Source organism: Trachurus trachurus (assembly GCF_905171665.1).
Source record: "Trachurus trachurus genome assembly, chromosome: 16".
In the NCBI taxonomy this organism is placed as follows: domain Eukaryota; kingdom Metazoa; phylum Chordata; class Actinopteri; order Carangiformes; family Carangidae; genus Trachurus; species Trachurus trachurus.
Genome location: NC_139902.1, coordinates 28,928,987 through 28,950,930, shown reverse-complemented (window position 1 = coordinate 28,950,930; position 21,944 = coordinate 28,928,987). Strand labels below are relative to the sequence as shown.

General features: G+C 40.7%; 1 protein-coding gene across 1 annotated transcript in view; it reads right to left on the bottom strand.

Annotated features, from left to right (window-relative positions):
* The window catches only part of ascc3 (activating signal cointegrator 1 complex subunit 3), a 190,123-nt gene extending 169,104 nt beyond the window's left edge, over positions 1–21,019 (bottom strand). Inside the window, exons 1-4 of the mRNA XM_083989923.1 lie at positions 20,931–21,019; positions 19,878–20,017; positions 15,875–16,025; positions 8,318–8,895 (exon numbers count right to left, since the gene is read on the bottom strand). Coding sequence (XP_083846049.1) covers positions 8,318–8,895; positions 15,875–16,025; positions 19,878–19,967 — 819 coding nt within the window. The 5' untranslated portion in view covers positions 19,968–20,017; positions 20,931–21,019. The remainder of the gene's footprint in view (positions 1–8,317; positions 8,896–15,874; positions 16,026–19,877; positions 20,018–20,930) is intronic.
* Between the last annotated feature and the right edge of the window lie 925 nt (positions 21,020–21,944).

Sequence of the window (21,944 nt, the reverse complement as noted above, 5' to 3'; positions counted from 1 at the left end):
ACCTCTATTGGGTCCTGTGAATGTCTGTGTTTTATTGAGTCCAGTGTACTATATGTTAGGAGTGGGTGGGTGGGAAGTGGTTGTGGTGGCTTCACCTTCCCCTTTTCTTTTCTTTTTTTTCAAACTGCACACTCATAAATTCTGTCCTTGGTGTGGATTCCTCCGAGTCTGAAAAGGAAAGGTTTCTGACCACTCGACCATCCTGCAGCTCTGAAGCATTAGCAGTGTAGTAAACTCCACGTCTGCAAGAATACAGGTCAGGAGTGTGAATGTCCAACTTCATCTGTGATTAAATATTCAACAGCGCCTTTCACAAATTTTCAGATGTTAAATTTGAACAACCAAAGCATAATTATTGGTAATGAGGCACCAGTGGGCCTCTCTCCTCTCTCTCCTGAGACGCATTCAACATGAACACCAATTTGGGAAAAACACATTTTGGATTCATTCTAATCTTTAGCACAGTTATATTCATAATGTGTCTTATGACAACCATTTACTAGAATTCACAGTTCTCTGTTTGTGAAAATAGTAATTTATGTATGAATATATTTAGTCGTAAACAACCACGAACAACAGAATGGAGGACTAGAAATTAGTAATGGGCTACTCTACTGTTCATTCATTCATAGATCTCTGGTTTGTGCAGACTGGTAAAATGAACTGGGACTGTTACACATAGGACGCTTTCAGCTTTTCAGTTGTCGTACTCAAGTGTCTCACCAAACCAGATTTAAAAGAAAAAAATGTGATTATGTTGTCCCCGACCTGGTGTCAGTCACAAGCTGTTAAAGACTTTATAGAAAGGATAGTTAAAATTTATGGACCATAAGGGCCACTCCTCTCCCTCTTACCACAATCAAACCATTAACTGGACAGGCAACAGAGCTGAATGGGTCGGAGGGGAAAGGAGTGGCTTTTTTGAACAACTTTCCACAGGGGAAATCATAATGTATATTGTATTTTTTTAAACTAGTTGAGGGCAGGGCTCACTCCTGGAAGTCAGACTGTTATTTTTCTGGTTTAGTAGAAACATGCTGGACAGGTGAAAGGTTTGTTTTTGTGCTCTGACTGGATGGAAAAAGGGGTGAGGATGAGTGTTTTCACCTGGGTGTGTTTGTGTTTACATCTTTTCAGACTCATTTGACTTTGACAGACTCCATTTCCAACAAAAGCGAAATGTCAGCCCATCTTAGTGGGTTTTTGACCTGTGGAAAAGGAAGAGTCTAGAAACACCTACGCCTAAAAGGACAGAGCTCGACCTGACTAACTTGTTGTTTGTTCCTTCTTTTCTGCCCCATTTTAGATCAAACGGTTATAGACTATAAATAAAAATGGACTCCCAGGTAATCCAACAATGAACAAAGAGATAGAGCCAATGTGGAGCCGATACCCGGCCGTCACCAACAACGGGAGCCTCCAGTGTTATGTTGTAAGGAGAAGAAGGGGTGTTGTGGTGAGCTGGGAAGAGCTGCGGATGCTAACAGTTAGCATCGAGCTAGCTCACCACAACAGCCCTCATATTTGCTACCACTTGAGGCTTTAGTTGGCAGTGACGTCCGGGTATCCGTCCGCGGCTCCTGCGCTTCACTCAGACTGTATTTCTTTTTCTTTGCAGTCCTGACTGCTGCTTTGTTAGCACTCGCTAACATCAAGGACAGCTAGTGCGGCTAGCAGCCCTGAGCCCTCCTACTCTGTTGCATGTAGCTTCACCTGCTCTGTCATTGGCTGGAGAGAAAACGCAGACTCTCTCGCGACTTTCGCGCTCTCCACCCAGAAACGTCCACGTGCACAACAAAACAAAGCAAAAGACCAAAATACAGGCAGGGGGGAGGGGGCTCTGCAGACACAGCCCCCACCACACAGGACTAGAAGCCCATAGGTGATGATTAAGACGGATTTCATTTGTGTAAGTCTAGCTTTTATTTTTGGGCACAAAACTCCAGACTCTACCTTTAATGTGAGGCTACTGAAACATACAGAGACAAACTACCTTTCCAATCAGCATACATTATATAACTAAATGGCACTCTGCTGTACCACCCTTCCTCTGGTGCTCAGCAACTGCCACGAAATGTCAGCAATCCAGGGTCACCAGTGAGAAATAATAAGAGGCAGCTTCTCTCCATTGTCGGCTTTAATGGCACTAAGTGCAGAGCCTTTAAACTTAACTGTTGGCTTTGGAGTCAAGCAGAGGTAGATGCATGGAGAATCTGCAGGTGCACTCTCTTTCTCTCTCTCTCTCTCTCTTTCACACATACACACACACGTGAACTCAGAGGCCATTCTACATCTAAAGATGTCAGTGGGAGAGTTCACTTCTAAATGTCAGCTACGTGAGGAACATTGGAGCCAGCTATAACCAACTGAAGTTGTACAATTGTGCCTTTGTGGTGGAGCTATATGGATAATATGGGCAGGAAAGCCTTGGAGTAAAAAAAGCGAAAGCAAGAGAGAGTGCAACAGGGACACACAGTGATGGAGCCCTTTCTTGATCTACTGATAAATGTAAAGGGCGAAAAGTATCTGCTGGAGGTTTTAACATGATGAGACACACAAGTCCAACATGCACCTGGTCCTGACTTTTATCAAGGTTCTGACCCAGAAGGGCTACAGTACAACCCCATTGAGTTTATGCTGAATTATTATTTGTCGTCTTGTCTTATCGTGGCTCAAACTGCCATGAGCTGGAAACTGGAACTGATAACTGATGCAAATGCCAAATGAGCCAAGCTGGACACTCAATGAAAGCGCTGGTTTCAGGCCCAAACATGCAGTTTTGGAAATACCACATCCCTCATAATGTACAGCCAATTAGTTTCTCAGTGTGCTCTACAAAAAGCCTCTTGGACCATGAAAGTCGGCCATGATGAACTCTCTGGGATTTCTAAAAAATAAATGACCACTCAATTTGTTGTACAGTCCAATTTATTATCAACAACCACGATTGCTGCTGTTATTGCTGATGAGTTGAAGGACAGTTAAAGGAGGAAGGATGACTAATGTCACAGTTCTATCAGAAATGGACAGGATCGCTCCACAAAACATAATAATAATAATTCATTTATTTTATATAGCGCTTTTCAATGACCCAAAGACGCTCAACATGGCCTCGGTCAATCAAAAAGCAATGCCAAGGACGGGGCTCAACAGGAAGCTGATCACTCTTTAATGGCCAGTCAGATCCTTATAAATCTTGGTAGATATTTCAGCTGGTGTTTGGAAACAGGCCTTGCCATTTCTGAGCCCCCAAAAATAACAAAAAACATGCACCTCAAAACCTTGTGAACAGAATTTCACCAGTTTCGATGCACATGCTCTTGGGGAAGGTCTGTTTGTTTTCTGCCAGTTTACCAGTGGAAGAAATAGTCACTTCTCCAGTTCTGTGGTTCATAAGAGGTTGTGGTTAATTTCTTAAGTATTCATGGAAGTGTTTTGGGGATAAAATCCATAAACCAATCAGAGCCCCATATTCTATTACATTTAAAAACCAGGCAAATTTGCACCTTGGTGTTTGTAATGGTTCAGTCAATGTTTCACCAGTCCTGACACATGCAGCGGCTCTCTGTGTCCTAAATTGACAAAAAAAAAAAGGGGGAGGTGGGCAAGGTGAATCAACACTCTGCTCACACCTCGACAGAGGAGAAACAACACAAAACACAAGGTTAGAAATATTTGATGTTCTACAAAGAAAAGTGTGAAGAAATCTTCTGTTTTTTAGGACAAATTTAAAGTGATGATTGGAAACACTGTGCTGATTTATCAGTCGGTAACAAACAAGCTTCTCTGTCTGCAGAGCCTCGTGCAGGAGACGACGTGATAACATGACGAGGTTGTACGACGCACAACATGTCACAAAGAAGATCATCTGACCTTCTGAGATGGCAGCATAATGTTCCCTCCCAACATCTAAGAGCATGTTCAATACACTCTGTTTGTGTGTAACAGGCAGAGTGTGTGTGCTTTGTGAGAGTGTTGACAATGCACCTTGAGATAACGGTGAAATACAGAACCATTGACTGAAAACCAGGTTTTTGTTGGTCTACAATCCTTCACTTTCCGCCATCTCAATGCTCCTGATCACAACTCATTGTAAGACCAACAATCATAAGTGTATAAGTCTATCTGCTATTTAAAGACATTGAACAACTTTCTTCTACAGGAAAAATCCTGTTGGACAATGAACTTTGGGCTAAATTCCAACACAACTGACAGAAATGGCTTAATATTATAATGCCAGTGTTATAATAACTGCCCCAGTGTTTCCACTACATTCATTCAGCTCACTAGATTATAAGTGCCACCCCTAAAATCTCACATCTACTAATGATTTTACATGTGCAGTGAGAGCGCCCGACATTGTCTTCCAATCGTTTAGGGTCATTGACGAGTGCTTGAGATCCTCCCGGACCATCTCATTCTTCAAAATTAGAGCAGCGCGGCAGCTTTAGTGAATGAGGCAGTGAGTAACAAGCCGGCAGCAGAAAGGTGACGGAGCGTAAGGTGGGGGGAGGAGGTGAAGACTGGCCTGACACTACCGCTGCAAAAAAAATATTCTAGGGAAGCTCTGTCTTCCCTTAACCTGTTCTATATTTACATGAATCCATTCTTTCCTCTCTCTCTCTTAACCTTTTATATTTATTTTTGCTAATTCTCTTTAAAGGGATAGTTCAACATTTTTGGCAAATTGGCGCATTGCCATAATCCCTATAGTCATAGCAGTAGGTTTGTTACCTTTGATTGTCGGTGCAGGCTATTTTTAGAACGGCGGAGCAGAGCCGTGAGCTGCTCAGAGCTACGCTACGGAGGCTCATGGGATTTCTTGGTTTCCCTCATCAAACTCATCAAACACACAATCCAACAACTCCAAAACGCTCTGGTGGACAAGTTGTGACCTGCACATTCACCACGCTATGAGATAATAACAGAACGTTACCAGACAGAGTTGTTTTAGATGTAAATTCATGCAAAACCACTGATGCGCGTTGCCTTCAGGGACAGTTTTTCATCAAGCAGTATCTGCATTTCCCTCTAAAACAACTCTGTCTGGTAACGTTGTGTTATTATCTCATAGCGTGGTGAATGTGCAGGTCACAACTTGTCCATGAGAGCGTTTTGGAGTTGTTGGATTGTGTATTTGATGAGTTTGATGAGCGAAATCAAGAAATCCCATTAGCCTCCGTAGCATAGCTCTAAGCAGCTGGCGGCTCTGCTCCACCGTTCTAAAAATAGCTTGCACCGACAATTAAAGGTAACGAATCTACTGCTATGACTATAGGGATTATGGCAATGGGCCAATTTGCCAAAATTTTGAACTATCCCTTTAACTTTAACTAGCTGGGTGTTCTTGTTCCTCAGCTGTGTAAAGCCTGAAACCTGCTCACTGCTGGTTAGGTTTTCCTCCCGGTGAGAACAATAAGGCTGAAACCCACAAACTGCCACTTGGGACGATTTTTCAAGGTTTTCTCTCTGTCTGTTTCCTACACCGAGGCAGATGTGGAGGCAGATCAAAACAGAAGAGGAAGCCTTCTTACCTGTGCTGTTACAGCAGGTCAATGCAATAGAGGTTTCCTGGGAAATGTCTCTACTGCACTGATTTCACTTTTTGTATCATAGAGACATTTTAGAAGACATAAAATATAAGGTTGGTAGTCAAATTCAATTTTTTCTTTTTACAATCTGTCAGATTTTTTATAATTCCATTGAAACTTCAGTGTTGCTTTTAGCACCTCCATCTCAGTGAGTGGGAACATCGACATCTTTTGTTGGCTTTTGATTTGACTGTGGGGTTCAAATCGTGCACATCCAGGCTTTAACAAATGATGCATCTACACATCGAATTTGCAAAGACTTGCTGTGGATAATGATGGATTTCACTGTTGCAGTATTTCCCACTGCTGCAGACACAACGGTGCCAACAAAACTCCAGCACTCTTCCTTTCACCTCCCTAAATTCACAGGACTCCACCACATTTTTTCCCTCCCCAAGAAGCACTTGGACTCCTACGTTGAAAAATTTAAGAGCAAATAAAGAACTTTAGGGGTGCGATAAAAATTTTATTAATGTGTTTATATTTAATAAAGGAGGAGCCGAGATGCTGGGTCTGTGTGACAAATCCAGCCCAATGGACAATCATAAAACCCAGACCAATACCAGAATTTTAAAAAATGCCTCTGCTTCTCCAGTCCAGCTGAATTTATATCTTTACCAAACACATTGTATTAATTACAACACTGTTGTCAGGATTTAATGCCCATTATTTATAGATATAGATATAAAGTGAGTTTAAATTACTGATGTCTTATGGAGGAAAGTCCAGAAGAAGATGTCTCACTCTGCTGGATTTGTTTGGAACTAAAGAAAACACTGCAGCAACGTTGCAAAGAGTAAAGCCTCTTCCTTCACAAACTATCTTTGACAAGCGCCTGACAGCAGCGTGAGCACACAAACCGACAGCAAAGTTTAATTTAGACCCGTCACAGAGTTACTGACGGAATTAACATTAACAGAGACGGCAGATACAAAGTAGTACACCACTCACTTCTCAAGACTTCTTCACTGATTCAGACAGAACTGGTGCTGCTTCACTCCAGAGTTGGAAAAACTAAGCCACAAGTGACGAGAATATATGAGACGGCAAAGGATTTAGTAAATTGATTGAGTGAAATGTCAACACTTCAATCAAATGTCAAATTATACTGAAAACACAAAATGACCAGATCAGATTCTATCATCAAATTATATTCTTGTAGCACTTATTGAATCTCATCTCATTTTCTATTCTCGACAATGATAAAACAATTAGTATTCTTAAGACTGTGATCTTGAGGACTGACCTCTGCTTGTTGAGTTTTTAATATTTCCGAAGGGTCGTCATCACCAATTAAGGTCAAAGCCAGGCGTGGAGAAAGTTGCAGATGTCTAAAAAGGTCCAGAGCTAAAGGCCAAGGATGAGTCATGTAACAGCCAGGACATGATAGATCCAGCATGTGGATCAAACCCAAAAGGCCCGCAGCTGAAGGTCAAGGTTATAGAATCAATAACAGCCCCCAAATAATAATAATAATAAACGCAACAAACACAAATTCAAACCGGGACTCAGAAACCACTCCTCCTCCTCCTCAGGTCATTTTCACTTTGTCTGTTGAATCGTGGCACAGTTTTTTTGTAATTACCTCGCTGCAAACTAAAGCGTAATGGAAACAGAGGAGGCTGATGGAGATGTGGGGCAGCACCACTTGTTCTGTTGACTGCTCCGCTGCTCTCAGCTCCAGTGTTGTTAACCGGGGTGTTTGCCAAGTCAGCTAAACCAGTTTTTACTCAGACAGACCGTCCGTAGAACAACCTCACCTACTGCCGTCGAAGCAGCCGATTAGAAGAGATGGTCCTCAATGGACTAGCACTTGAAATTTTGATCTGTGTTCAGGCCTAATTAACGGCAAATCTGTTCTTCCCACAACATTTTGACAAGTTATTACTCGTAATGTGTCAGGAAAACGCTGGAGGTACATGTAGGACTAGAAGTGGCTGCATTGTAGCAGAAGTAGAATATTTTTCCATTTGATTTATCTGAAATCATTCAACGCCTAATGACTGTTAATCAGCTGGCTAAGCATCTCTATGGTGAACAGTAGAGACAGGGACACTGTCCAGAATGAATGAAAACAAATAGAGGGTCCAGTCAAAGAGAGGAACCTGGTCCAGGTGAAATAAAAAACTCTAATGCATTCAGGACAAATCTCTGGCTGTCTTCGAATGGGCCACTCAAAACCCTTATAGACTTATACTAGGCCTGTTCGATTAATCGGTTATAAATGGTAATCGGATACGGCCGCGTCGTCTCGCTCTCTTTTTTTGATTCTAATCTCTCGTCAGCTCCAAACCCACTTGTCTGCACCTCGATTGTGGACCATTTAACTCTGATTCAGACGTTGTGCTCGCGACTCTTCCAGTGACACTCTGGCCAATCAGTGGAAGACAGTCGGTTGACGTCATGTTTTAGTATAGTTTCATTTCACACAAAAAACATAATCGTGATCAGAAATTGGGTTTTGTGAGAAGAAAAAAAGGATTTTACATTTGGGCTAAAATCGAACAGCCCTAACTTATACCTTAAAGAAGGACTGAAGCTGTGGTTGCTGCCAAAGGGGCTTCTGCAAAATCCTAAACAGTGAATATTGAGTCTGGGAAATTCTCTCAAGATCTGATTTAAGGTAATATATATATAAAAAAAATATATACAACCTGAGTAAAAAAAAATCCCCAGGATAGATAGTTTATCAGTACTGTATTGATAGTATAATGTATGGTACAAACCTCATTCTGCAGCTCATCGTCACTCTTGTGGGAAGCCAACATCTCAAACAGGGAGGTGCACAGCTCCTCTGGACTGGATGATGTCATGTTGCCGGCGTCCATGTACTTCTCCACCTCCGTCCTGAGGATCGCTCCGTCCCCGGAGCTGGAGGATGGTCCGGCGCTGGAGGCATGTTCCTCATTGGTGGACTTCCTCCCGCTCTGCTGATTGTTGAGGAAGTTGATGAAGTCCAGGTCCACGTTCTCCTCCTGGATCCCAGACCCGGGCAGGTCCTCCAGCGGGTCCAACGTGTAGCAGTCGTGCGAGAAGACGATGTTAGATCCGAAACTGGGGCCTCTCTTGGTGCTGCGACGGGAGCTCTGGGTCTGAATGAAGTCTTCAACTCGGGAGTTTCCGATCGGAGCCACGAGCCGGGCCACGAGGCCACAGGAGGTTTCGGCCGCAGATGCCGGAAAGGGCCCGAACATCTGTTTAATGGCCCGGGTCTCCTCGGTGCCCACGTGGTCTTTGTTGTGGAAGGTCTCGAAGAGGAAGACAGCAGCGCTCTCAATGGCCTCCTGACCATGCTCAGTCCCCACTGTGACACAAAACACAACGGATTTATGTCCTGATTGCAATAGTCAATAAAGCCAGAGCCAGCTGTGGAGTATGGATGCAACGACACATGGGATACAGTTGTGCTCAAAAGTTTACATACCCTGGCAGAATTTGTGAAATATTGGCTACATTTCAGAAAATATAATTGATAATGCAACAAAACTTTTTTTATTCAGAGTTAGTGGCTGGGTGAAGCCATTTATTATCACACAACTGTGTTTGATCTTTTTGAATCCTAATGATAAGCGCAACCACCAAAATGGCCCTGATCAAAAGTTTACATACCCTCAAAGTTTTACCCTGATAATATACACACAGATTGACACAGACAGGTTTAAATGGTTACTCAGGGAAACTGTCCACGCCTATAACTTGATTGCTTGTATTTATTGTCTGTGTATAAAAAGTCAATGAGATTCTGGGCTCTTGACAAACACCTGCACATTTCATCCATTGCTGCACTGACTTTGCTGGATTCTGAGCCGTGGGGAAAGCAAAAGAACTGTAAAAAGTCCTGAGAGAGGAGGTTGTTCAACTTTATAAAACATAACAATTATATAAAAAGATATGCAAAGATGTGAGAAAGCCAATCAGCAGTGTTCAAGCTCTCATAAAAGTGGAAATTGAGGGGTTCTGTTGATACCAAGCCACGGTCTGGTACCATTGTTGGTCAGACTCTCTGATGATCTTTTTATATATATATATATATACCATGGACCATATATAGGTATATATATATATATATATATATATATATATATATATATATATATGATTGTGTTATTTTGGGATGTATGACAGTTTAATTTAAATCCCATTAAAAATAAGAGAAATCTGTTTTGTCTGATCACTCATGTTTTCCTTAATGAATGGTACACGGTTACAAAATCTTCCACTGTATAACTGTATATCCTTTATCTATTCCCTCATGTTGGTGTAAAATCGAGCAGAAAAGCACTGAGTACTTTAACTCAACCGCTGTCCTTAAGTTCAAACGAAAATATGAATAATGTAACCTTCAATAACAGGAACTTTGACAGAATACATTACATTTAAGTTCCCAGATTAATGTCTGCAGTCAACCATCTAAATGTCCCGCCTGATTTTCTCTACAGAAAAAATCACTCATTTAATAATATCAGATGTAGCCTCTCGTCTAAATCCTCCAACATCACTGTACAGTAGCTACCAGGGCCTCAGTCAGTGCTGTGCTGTGTGCCCAGTCGCTTCCTGCTCTGCCTAATTGGCAGGCCTCTGTAGAGCCTGGTTCCCTGTGACGGCAGCACAAATGAAAACTGGAGGGACAATTAAAGCTGATGTATTCATTATTGGTTAAATGAAGGCGATTATTAGGATTATTACCGATTGTAACAATCACCTTCAGCCTTTCTATTATCATCAGCTGGTATCTAGATAGCTGTTTTGTATTGTATTAAATATGAGCTGTGTACTATTCATGGCTCCAGAAAAACAATCAGCAGCTGTTCCTGTGAGCAGTGAAATCTACAGCATGAGATCACCGTCTAAGGTCCCCGCGCCTCATTTCAATAATATCCAAACAATCCATGCTTAGCCAGAACTGTACTTGACTTAAAAAAAAAAAAAAAAGAAAGAAAGAAAGAAGGAAAATAGAGTAATTGTCCAATTAGAGGGAAAAAAATGTCAGAGGGACAGAGGGAGAATAGAGTGGAGAAGGTTGGCGGGGTAAAAGCAGAAACAGATAAAAAGGATTTAAACCAATTAAAAACGGTCTAGCAGCATCAGGCTCGTCGCTGCACATAGCTGAACAGAATGGCGGCTTTTCATCCTCTCTGGAGTGTGTGCTTAAGAGCAACTTTTTATTTGGATCCAGTCACGGAGATAGAGGGCAGGTTCAACACATGAAGCGTCACAACAACAACTACCGTACAACGACAGCGACAGATACTGCTGCTCTCCACTGATGAATGAGAGGAGAGAGAAATTGTACCAGGAAAGAAGAAAAGCACAGACTAATTGGAAATCTGGACGTTGTTGTTTTTTGTGTGCGTTTTTTTGTTTCCATGTAAAGCGCCATAATTAACTTGTAAAGTTCAGTTTAACACTTGAGGTCATAGAGCGAGGATTACAGCGTGTACATAACGCTATCAAACACCTGTTACTATCTCCAGAGTAAATCTACTACGCTTTCATTTGTGTGAAATATGATGCTTCTTTGTGCCGTTCCTGGACCTCAGGTATACATTATGAGTTCAGTTCATTATTAACATCCAGTCTGTGCCAGTGGACTCGAAGCACTAGTCCATTAAAGGGATAAAATTACATTTCTACTGACCAAGCAATATACATCTTCCTGCCTCAGACCAACTTTTTATTTACTCCAGTTTTTAGTTCATAGTACAGTAGCTTCAGAAAGTCCTCAGATCACTTTCCTTTTTTTTTTCTTGGTACGATTACTGTCAGAGAAATAATCACAGTATTACAGGGATGCAAACGGGTCATGACCAAAAAAGAGAGGAATTTCCGGGGGGGGGGGGGTGCTCACCATTAACAAATAAGTACATTGCAATATCACGGAAAAGTCAATTTCCAGTAGTTCAACCCCAACCAAGTATTGAGTGTGTATAGATAGACATAGTTTTCAGAAGGCCAACATTTCTATATTAAAAATGCTTAAAAAAAAAAAAAAATTCCTTTGCAATATTTCTATTTTGGAGATGCTGATTTTTAGGTCTTCACTGAATGTTAGTCATAATTATTACTATTAAAATAAACTGAATAAATAAAGACATGGGATGTTTCATTCAGTGTGTAATGGACTTATAGGCCTATATAATGTGTTAGTTTCCCTTTTTGAATTGAACACATTCTACATCGCGGAGGCGACGTCTTTCCACTCAAGGCTTCCTGCACCTCTGAAACGGGGCAGAGCTCCGTGGGAGACATCTGCCTGACACAGCAACGTAGGGAGCCGTGCATGTCCGTGCGCCGCGGACATGCACGGGGGGGAAAAAACGGCGTCGGCGTCGCACCGACTGCACGCGGATACGCGCCGCTTTAATGAGCGCGCATGTCGCGTCTACATTGGAGGTAGGCTGTTATCAGTATCAGAGACAACCATGAATGAGTTCGCCTCAGTTTCACGTGATTGTCACTGTCAGCCTGTTAGAAAGAAAAACATTTTACTGACCCCAGCTGAGACGCTGAGACCCCCCCTCCCCCCAAACAAAAACTCTTCGGATCTGAACGATTCACACAAGTCACCTAATTGGTCATGAAAAAAGCGAGTTTCGCTTTTCGGCGCGCTGTTTGCATCCATGGTATTAAGATTATCACGATTATTATGTATTAATTAATTTCCCAACACTATGAATGTGTAAAATCAAATATATTAAAAATACAAAACATAGAACCAATTATTAATCCCCCAGGGGAAATGTTTGAAATATTCAAGTCATAAATTGTCATCCCCAACAAATGTTTAGGTTTATTTTAATCGTTTTTGTTTTTTTTTGTTACAAATGACACGCTATCATTTAAATTCCTACCAATTCAGTGTTACGTTAAATGGATCAGTAAATCCCAACCTTTACTTGGGCGCACATCTGTCGATATGGTTCTGACATTATCTTTTTAGGAAAGTGACGGTATTTAGGAATCTTTACAATAAATTAATTGTGGCGTTTAATTGCGCAATTAATTGTGAAAATAAGTAATCGTGACATCCCTAAACCACAGGGTTCGGCGGTTGGAATCCCGCTCCATGCCAGTCGCTGTTGTAGCATCCTTGGCCAAGACACCTTACCCATCTGCCTCGTGTCAATGCATATGAATGTTTGGTGGTGGTCGGAGCGGCCGTTTGGCGCCCATTGGCAGCCACGCTTCTGTCAGCCCGCCGCGGGGCAGCTGTGGCTACACGCGTAACTTACCACCACCAAGTGGGAATGTGGGATGAATGAATAATGGTTTGTATAAAGCTCCAGAGTGACCTGAGAAGCGCTATATAAAATCAAAGCCATTATTATCATTGAGTAGTATTGAGTACACCCAATCAGCAACGAGTAAACCTCAAGCCTACACATGGGAGTTTTTCAGGGCCGCTCCGAGTAGCTACCCCGAGGCAGAGACTCATTAAGCCCCCGGAAAAGGGATCGTCATTCAGGGTCGGTTCCTTCTATAGAGACACGCAACAGCGACCCCGGCCCTGTAAAGATTACCCCCAAGTTCCTGCAGAGGAAACGGCCCTATTCTTGCTGCCATTCTTCATCCATTATTACAAAGTGAAATGAAGATATCTTTGGACATTTCTCTCATTTTCTTTCGAAGAACTCCCTTTGGCGGAGTTTATACCTTTGAGTCTTCTAGTCGGTACAATGATGACCTGGAGCAAACAGCGTCGGTAATGTTGGAGTGGGTGTGATACAGGTCTCTGACTGTCTTCAGCGGCTCAGCCAAAGCCAGATGTAAAACCCCAAAGAACAATTGAGGAGAGACCTAGAGATGGCAGTTCACACACACTCACACACACACATCCCATCCTCTCTGACAGAGCCGGAGGGAATCTGCCAGGAAGAATAGGATAAACTGTCCAAATCCAGGTGTCCTGACTTACTCAAGACGACTCTGAGCTGTAATTACATCCAAGGAGCTTCGACAAAGCGCTGAATTAAAGAGTTAAATATGATGGATTCTGTCTTTGTTTTGTAGTACATTTGCAAAACATTCCTAAAAACATGTTTTCACTTGGTCATTACGGATTATTGAGGACATTTACAATGACGTCTACCAGGTCGTTATAAAGCAAGTGAAACCGTTAACCTGAAGCTGACCCTTTCATGTCATTTATTTCAATCGCGTTTTTTCTGATACTTTATGACAAGCGGGAAATGGAAATGGAAGTGGAAGTCATACATAAGTCGCCACCAACTTTTTCCTAAACTCTAATACTTAAAAATCCTTTATGTAAGATTTATCTATGAGCTTTCTTCAGACGTCTACCTGATCTAAAGCTGCTCTGCGGTTTGGCAGAGTTGCAGAGCAGAACTTGTTGTACAGATGTGAGATAGACGTTTCTGCTGGCAGCATGTGTTGGCTCAGGATTTTCAATTAAGCTTTCAAACGCCACATTTTCTGACATGAAAATGGGTTGATCGTTTAGAAGAATGGATCGACAGTTTTCTACATTATGAGCCAATAAAGTGTTTCTCACTTGTTGTCGAGACCTGTCCACCTCTGTGTCTTTTAGTTGGTATCAGATCAATATCAAATGTTGAGTGCACCTTTATAATATGACTCCCGAGGGTTAAAAAGGTTTTTGACAAAACATTAGTAAGTGCAGAAATATCTGAATCAGAGGAAACTTCTTGATTCTCCCGTTAAATAAAGGTTTAGAGTAGAGAGGGGTCGATGTCAGGGAAGTCAAGAGTGTCCATATGAATCACACAGTTAAAACATCTTCAAGAAAGATGGCCTTTTATGAGATTGTTAAGATAACATCCTCACAACTCACAGGTGTCCAGGTGCACGGAAAAAAGCAGTCACAAAATATCAGAGACCAGCCCTCACCAATAAAAAATAACGAACAATTTTGCCCGTGATGAATAATATTTATTTTTCATTGGTGTGTGCCAGCTTTTGCTGCTTTTAAAAGATTTACCTTAAAGGGATAGTTCAACATTTTGGCAAATTGGCTCATTGCCATACTCCCTATAGTCATAGCAGTAGGTTTGTTACCTTTAATTGTCGGTGCAAGCTATTTTTAGAACGGCGGAGCAGAGCCGCGAGCTGCTCAGAGCTACGCTACGGAGGCTCATGGGATTTCTTGGTTTCCCTAATCAAACTTACGGAGTTGTTTTCAAGGCAAATGCAGAGACTGCTTGCAGAAAAACTGTCCCACACGGGAACGTGCATTAGGGCTTTGACAACGAACTTCGATATTCGAATATAATTCGAATATTAAAAAAATAACCATATTCAAACGAATATTAGGGCAGCTCTAAATATTCGAACCTGTAATAAGCATTATTTTTGGTAAATGTGTTTGCCTGAAAACATAGTTTTCAATCCAGATGCAAGACTTTTTTCAGCCTGTTAAAGTTGTGAAACGCAAGCTCATTAGCCTTGATCACCTGGGGCTCCTGTACTTACAGTATGACGTTATCACGTCGTTAGCGCCTGATGGCTGTTCACACTTCTTCACTGATAAACAATGGCGGAGCAAAAGGCTGCGAGTGCGACTCATGGATCTATTATAATACATCTATTATAATACATCCTGTTAAGGCGGCCGCCTTAACAACAAAGAGCTGCCGCCTAAACTAACGTCTTCAAAAAATAAAAATGTAGCGATATTCGCCGCCGCCGCCCCCCCTCCCCCGTCGGACGCTCGCCTTCATCTCCGCATCCTCTCACACACATAGGACACCACAGCGCGCATGCATATACAGCAGCGGGGAAACACTGACATCCATGGTGAGACCGGACCATAGATACTCTACAAACCACGGAGGGAGAAGTTGAAATATAGGTGTTTCCTCTACATTCATTTAGGAGTGGCGGGCCGTTTTTTTTTCTTTTCTTAATTGTCGCAAATAGGCTACACCACCGCCGCATGTCATCCGTCCACTACTCCGCATAGCGCTGTTTCTTTTTGGCGCGCACACACACACACGCGCGCGCGCGCATGCATGAAAGCGAAACTCAACCCTTAACTTTAACTTTAATTAACCTATTTAGTAATGATGATATCTTGTTAATTCACACAAATATGTGGATGTTGTACAACACTGATATATCCAATTCATGGTAAAGGCTTGTGTAGTAGGCACTCATAGGGTACAATAAGGGTCTCATACTTTTATACCAGCAGTCTAGAAGTAGATAACACTCTGTGACTTCCACCAACACTTTCATCAGTATAACACAAACACAAGAAAATAGATTGAAAAAACAATGGATTTTGAGGCTGAGGAGTTAATTACCGATCTGTTTGGCTGCCAGAAGGAAGCTCTTCAGTTCCTGACTGGCAGCTTGCTGCTTAGCTTTGTCCTGATGCTCGGTGCAGAAATGGACAATCTTCTGCCAAGTCAGGCCCTCTCTGGCAAACAGCTCCTGTCTCTTCCGACGTTTGGTCTAACATGAGTCACAGGGAGAGAGACAGAAAGAGAGAGAGATACAATCACATTGCAACAAAGACAACAGTAGCACTCACTGCTCTAATACGCTCAGGTATCTTTAATTGCCCAGATATCCTTGAATAGGACCAGTGTGCTCCGATTCTCTGCCAAATGCTGTGCAGGTGTTATGTAAAAACAGTCTGATCATCTACTCTGTGCTTTAATCCAGACCATGTTTACTTTATGTAACGTATCCATCCATCTCTCCATAGGGAACGAGCATTTATTACTTTAATGATCTGACACTGAAGCTCCAACAACACTGGAGCCCACATTTCCTACATTTCCAGTTGACCCTGAATGCGACCTGGTAAAGGCTCAAATTACTAATTGCATATCAGGATTGACTAATTACAGACTCAGGGAATAGATGCAGGATTTCATGGTATGTTGTTATGTTTATCCAGTTGGACTAAACAAACAGGAGGTTGTTAATTTTATCTATTTATTTTTTTGGATGTGAAAGGTCAAATGTGTCAAAAGAAACCGTTATAAATGCAGTACTGTGATGCATCGACCTACAAATCTTATTTTTCCAGATGTAAGAGAATGTTTGTTTGGTATAAACCCAACGAAAATCACACTATTATCGTTTTATAATTTTATTCAGTGAAAATCAAATGCAAAAATGACCATTCCCACTGAAACTGCAATACCTTCAAAATAACAGCAATGTGGATTTTTTTTCTTTTCTGTAACGTTCATCCCCACTAATAGAGCTGTATGTTATTCATTAACAAATACACTGAATCAGGCTCTCTAGAATAAAGTATACATGTAAATGAGCATGATAGTAAACAGTTTTATTAATACTAAAGCCAAGAGAATGGATGACCTTTCTTTAATGATAATATTTTTGTCATCTCACAAGTGCATTTCATTGCAGTTACACATGTATCCTCATTAGTTTTGTAGGAAAAGTCAACACTAATGAGCAGAACTTCTTGTTTTAATCAAAGTCTCCCATTAGAGCAGTGTATTAAATCTGAGCAGGTCTGACAGTTCAGGCTCCGAGGCGAGGGGAAGCATTAACACAATGACTGTATTATAATAAGCATATCTCCTAAAACTAAGTATTTTGCATGCAACCTGAGATAATCTGAACTGCACCTTCCATCTTTTTCCCCTGGGGAAGCGCTTTTTTTCTTTTTTTTTGCAGAGAGGGATTTAACTGGAGGAGGTGAAACGTAAAAGCAAAAAAAAAAAAAAAAAGAAGAAGCAGAACCCAATTTATTTATTTATTTTACTCACTGACAGAGTGAAAGTGATAATAAATATTCACATTATTAGCAATGGTTGCAAAAAGATCGGCAGGGATCATTACTGCTGTTTTGGCAGCATTTGTCACCAGTCTGAATATTAACAGGGCTCATGTGTTTCTATTTACAAATTTCAGCTCCTGTTTTCCTGATGAATGTCCAATAGTCTGAATATTTTTTGCTATTTTTTGGTCTCCACCGACTCCAGAACAAAAAGTCTGGCTATATTCTTCACTATGTTCACCAGCCGGTCTCTTATTCAGCCTGTCAGCTGTTTACTGTGGGTTTATTACAGTCCTAGTACACACAGCCACTGGAACCAATCTGCCAATCAAGGAATCTCTTGAACGGTGTGTATTTTTTTGACCGAGTATGAAAAATGACAAAAGTCTACAGGCTGATATCAAGTTAATGAAAAAGGCCTGAGCAGCACACTTTCCCAGTATAAATCCAGGAGCCAGAAAATGGATGGATGCAAAATGAAGATACTGTTAACGCAGATGTAATAAATCTACACTTCACATTCACAGAGGGAATCTGGGGAAATGTTCTATATTTCCAAGACGGGAACATCTCTACCAAGACAGGGTTTATACTATATATGTGAAAAGCTGGTTGTATCCAGACAAGGCAAGACAGCTGTACAACACATTTTAGGCACATGAGCAACTCAGTTCATTATAGTATTATGCAAAAAAAAAGAAACCATTAATCACATCCAAAAACACTCAAAAATTGATTATTTATGACTAAAATGAGTTTAAAAATGAAAGTGAAATACAAGAAGAACACAAACACAGTGGAGTTTTCTGTGGCCACTGTGCAACTGAGAAAATATGACTGCTGCGATAGAGAAACCAATCAATCAGCCACAGGAGAAGAGCAGCTTTTAAACTGACAGCTTTGAGATCAGACTGAAGTCGGTTCATCTGTGCGCAGCCTAACAGCTAAAAGCAGCTCCACCTCATTAGGTGTACCAAGTTCACACTCCTTCCTACAGATTATAGAGTCCTGCTGGTCATGTCGCTCTTTAGGGAGCATCAGAAATGTATATTGGCCCCAAGATTAATGAGTGATTTATAAAGTAGAAGCAGCACTTTAAAAAGTAACTGGGAGCCAGTGCAAGAGATTTAAGGAAAGAGTAATGTGCTCCGTCCTCTTCATTCTGGCACCATTATTCTGGCTGAACGGCCAACTTTATAGCAGAAAACAAATTGGCTGATGCAAAAATGTGGTGGTGATGAAGCAGAGGAGACATGAAATACAAGGAAAGAATAAAGCAGGGAGACAAGAGCATGCAAAAAAAAAGACTAAGGACACTTGATGATCTGTCTGTCTGTCTATATATCTCTTATTTCCGTGCTATGAATAACAAAACAACAAACAGAAGCCGTTCAAACAGCATCGTTGACTGTGTTTGTCAGTGTTTAAGAGGGCAGTCGACTTGGTGAGAACTGCTTGTCAGACATTTGACTTGTAAACACTTCTGTCTTAGATTTAAATGAGATTGACATTTTAAACACTATCCTGCCAGTCTATGGTGAGACTGATAAAAATAAATGAAAAGGAAACAGCTCTCCTATGCAGCTACAGTAATGGTGATTGATGTAATATGCTCATAAAAACTCAAATCGTATTGGTCTTTCAGCTATTTTTAATATCATTCAATTCATTATACTATGCATAATTACATAAAATATATCGTATTTGCTCTCTTTTTTTGTAAGAGATGTAAAACTTGTGATGAAGACTTATTTCACATACTTTGAATTTCAAAATCTGAAATAAAAAGCTGGAATAAGTCACTTTAAAAAAAATTTTTAAAAACCTATCGACCTATCATGGGGGATATACAAGATCTGAATGTAAACTAGAGTAAAATTTGAAGAAAAAAAAAGTTGATAATGTTTCCAAAAACATCTGGAAATAGTTTATTCTACCAAACTGGAGATCTGAACCTTTCCCTCACAGAGATTTTAACTAATGAGTATCTTATAGCACACTTTAAATCGTCCTATACAGTATGAGATGAGAAGAACAGCATGTAGAAAAACAATGTGCTTCATTCTTGGCCTTACTTTCATCACTGCATCCTCCTGCCTAGTGAATTAACAGCAACGGAGAGGCTCATCCCTCCTGTGATTGTGCTTCCCCTGTCAGCTTAATGCAGTAATACCTTGTTAACACACATTGAGACATAATACCTTTCCTAGTTGACTTTTCTATTTCATTTCCATATTTCTCTGTTGTGAATGAGAGAAATCTCTACCCCGCTGTGGTTGTGTGTGGGAGTAGTGGTGGTAGGGTTTTATTGGTGCGCTTTATATTGTCTGCTTGTTTGTTTTTTCTTTGATGAACTTGTTATATTAATAGAAATCAGTTTGCTTACCTCTATAAAACATATTTTTCTTCTTTTCCAGTCCTTTCATTTACTTAATGCAAGACTAAACTTCAGTTTTGGTCTAATTCTAACAACTGGTTGAGTGGAGAAGGTCTCAGAAAGACAAAATACAAATGCAAGTGTCCAGTTATTCCCATCTTGGTCTCACCTTCAGATCGTAGCCGCTCTCATTGAAGTCCTCCTTCTTGCTGACATGGGAGAAGGAACGCAGTGCACCCGTCAGACGTGGAGGAGCCATTGTTCTCTGATGTCCTGGTCCACACACTGGCTCTCCAATTTAGTTACTATCTGTGACTGGCACACATATAGAAACAAACAGTAAACAGATCTGTCATGGGAGTAGGATCTCTTTCATTAGCATATCACAAGTCAAACAAATTTAGACTTAAAGATACTTTATTGATCCCAACAGAAATTCAAGTATCCAGTAGCGCACATACATAATATAATATAATATAATATAATAGTAGAGCAAAAATAGCAGATAATAGCAAATAACAGAGATAAGAAAAGTAGTAGCTAGTAGCAGTAAGAGTAAGAAAAAATATACACACATCCTTATAAATATAAATAAAAACACCTGTCAGTTGAAAGCTGTCTACTTCAATAAGAGTTACACACTTATTATTAGCCATTTAAGATGTCTTTGTGGTATTTTGGTGAGATCAGCATGATAATTAACTTCAGTAAAACACCTTAAGCTGCAACCTGTTTACAAGAGAGCAACATTAGCATTATGGGGTGGCGGTGTGGGTGTCAGATTGTTAATGAAATGCAGCTTGCTTGATAAATTGAAGACTAACGTTGCATGCTTAAAAATCCGTCCAGCACTTGTAACTTAGCTGACATAAACCAAGTTTTATCATGAAAGGAGACCAAAGTGAATCGTGTGTTTTCAGGAGCATTACCTTATCCTCTCTGTGCATACAGCACGGAGGAGTACGACAGAGCTAACCTCTGATAACTAACCTGTTACCGAACAAATGTTGCGTCCAATAACACTTTTACTAACTTTAAATAAACCAAAACAGACCCAGTAATGTGTTTCGAAAGAGTCTGGGCAGCTAACTTAGCTGTTGCTAGTAGCTTGTCAACCTAACCGCTAGCTCGCAGCCGTTTTTTAGCTTCCTCCACGTAAAGCGCTGCCGTTAAGTATTTAATTATGAGCAACAAGAGTCTGTTAAACAACATAAAACTTTACCTTTCTGGAGCTGGACCCGAACAAGCCCCCTGTAGAATGAACTTCCACACGAGTGTGAGTCGGCCTGCCGGCAGATGTCAACACGGACTACGTGTACGGTGGGATATCTGGGTATTGTAGTTCTTTATGGCCAAAGCTTGAAGCAGCGGTAGCGGTGAAAGGACTACATTACCCACAAAGCCAGAGGAGCGCTACGTCACGCAATCCGACAGAGCTGGTTTTTCTTTTCTTTTTTCTTTTTGTCGTTCCCAGAATCCAATGAAACGAAAGAAAAACCCAAATGAAACCATAAAGTGTACGGATTTTTAGGTTATAAAAATATAACAATATATTTTCAATATATTTAAAGCATAACTTATTACGGTATATTCCATTACATATAAGAAAAAAAATTAAAAAAATTAAAAAAAAAACAGATAATACATTGATATCTGAGAAATGTTTTTTCAGAAGGATAAAAGAGTGAGTAGAACCAGTTTTCAGTCAAATGCTTAGAAACATAATTTACAAACACTATTATTCATCCACTAGAAATATCTTAGATGGTTTACAAAGTTGTCAGGGGCCTGGTACCAAACAGTCTGAGCCCCACAGCAGGCTACATATCAAATATAATCTCATTAATCATTTAAGATTCACAGATATTGCTGTATGTACACTTGCTGAATCTTTCAGTATGTTATTAACAAAACAAAACCCATGGTCTTCTTAAAGGTGGATTATGCACCTGCAAAATGCAGATGTTCATGCAAAAACAAGACTGTAAATAAAGATAAATAGGTTTCAGATCAGAGTTGAGTTGACATGAAGGCAGAAAATAAGCTGTGGAGTTTTTGTACCAGGCTGTAATCATGTTTATTTCTGCTGTAAAGTTGGACATTTTGACCTGGGGGGGTGACCTCACTGGTGGACCCAGACTCTAGTGGTCATTAGAGGAACTGCAGTTTTTGATACTTTAGTGTTAGAGCTTCACTTTGCATCCTTAGTTGCTGTTCAAGCCTGCTGCCATTTTGT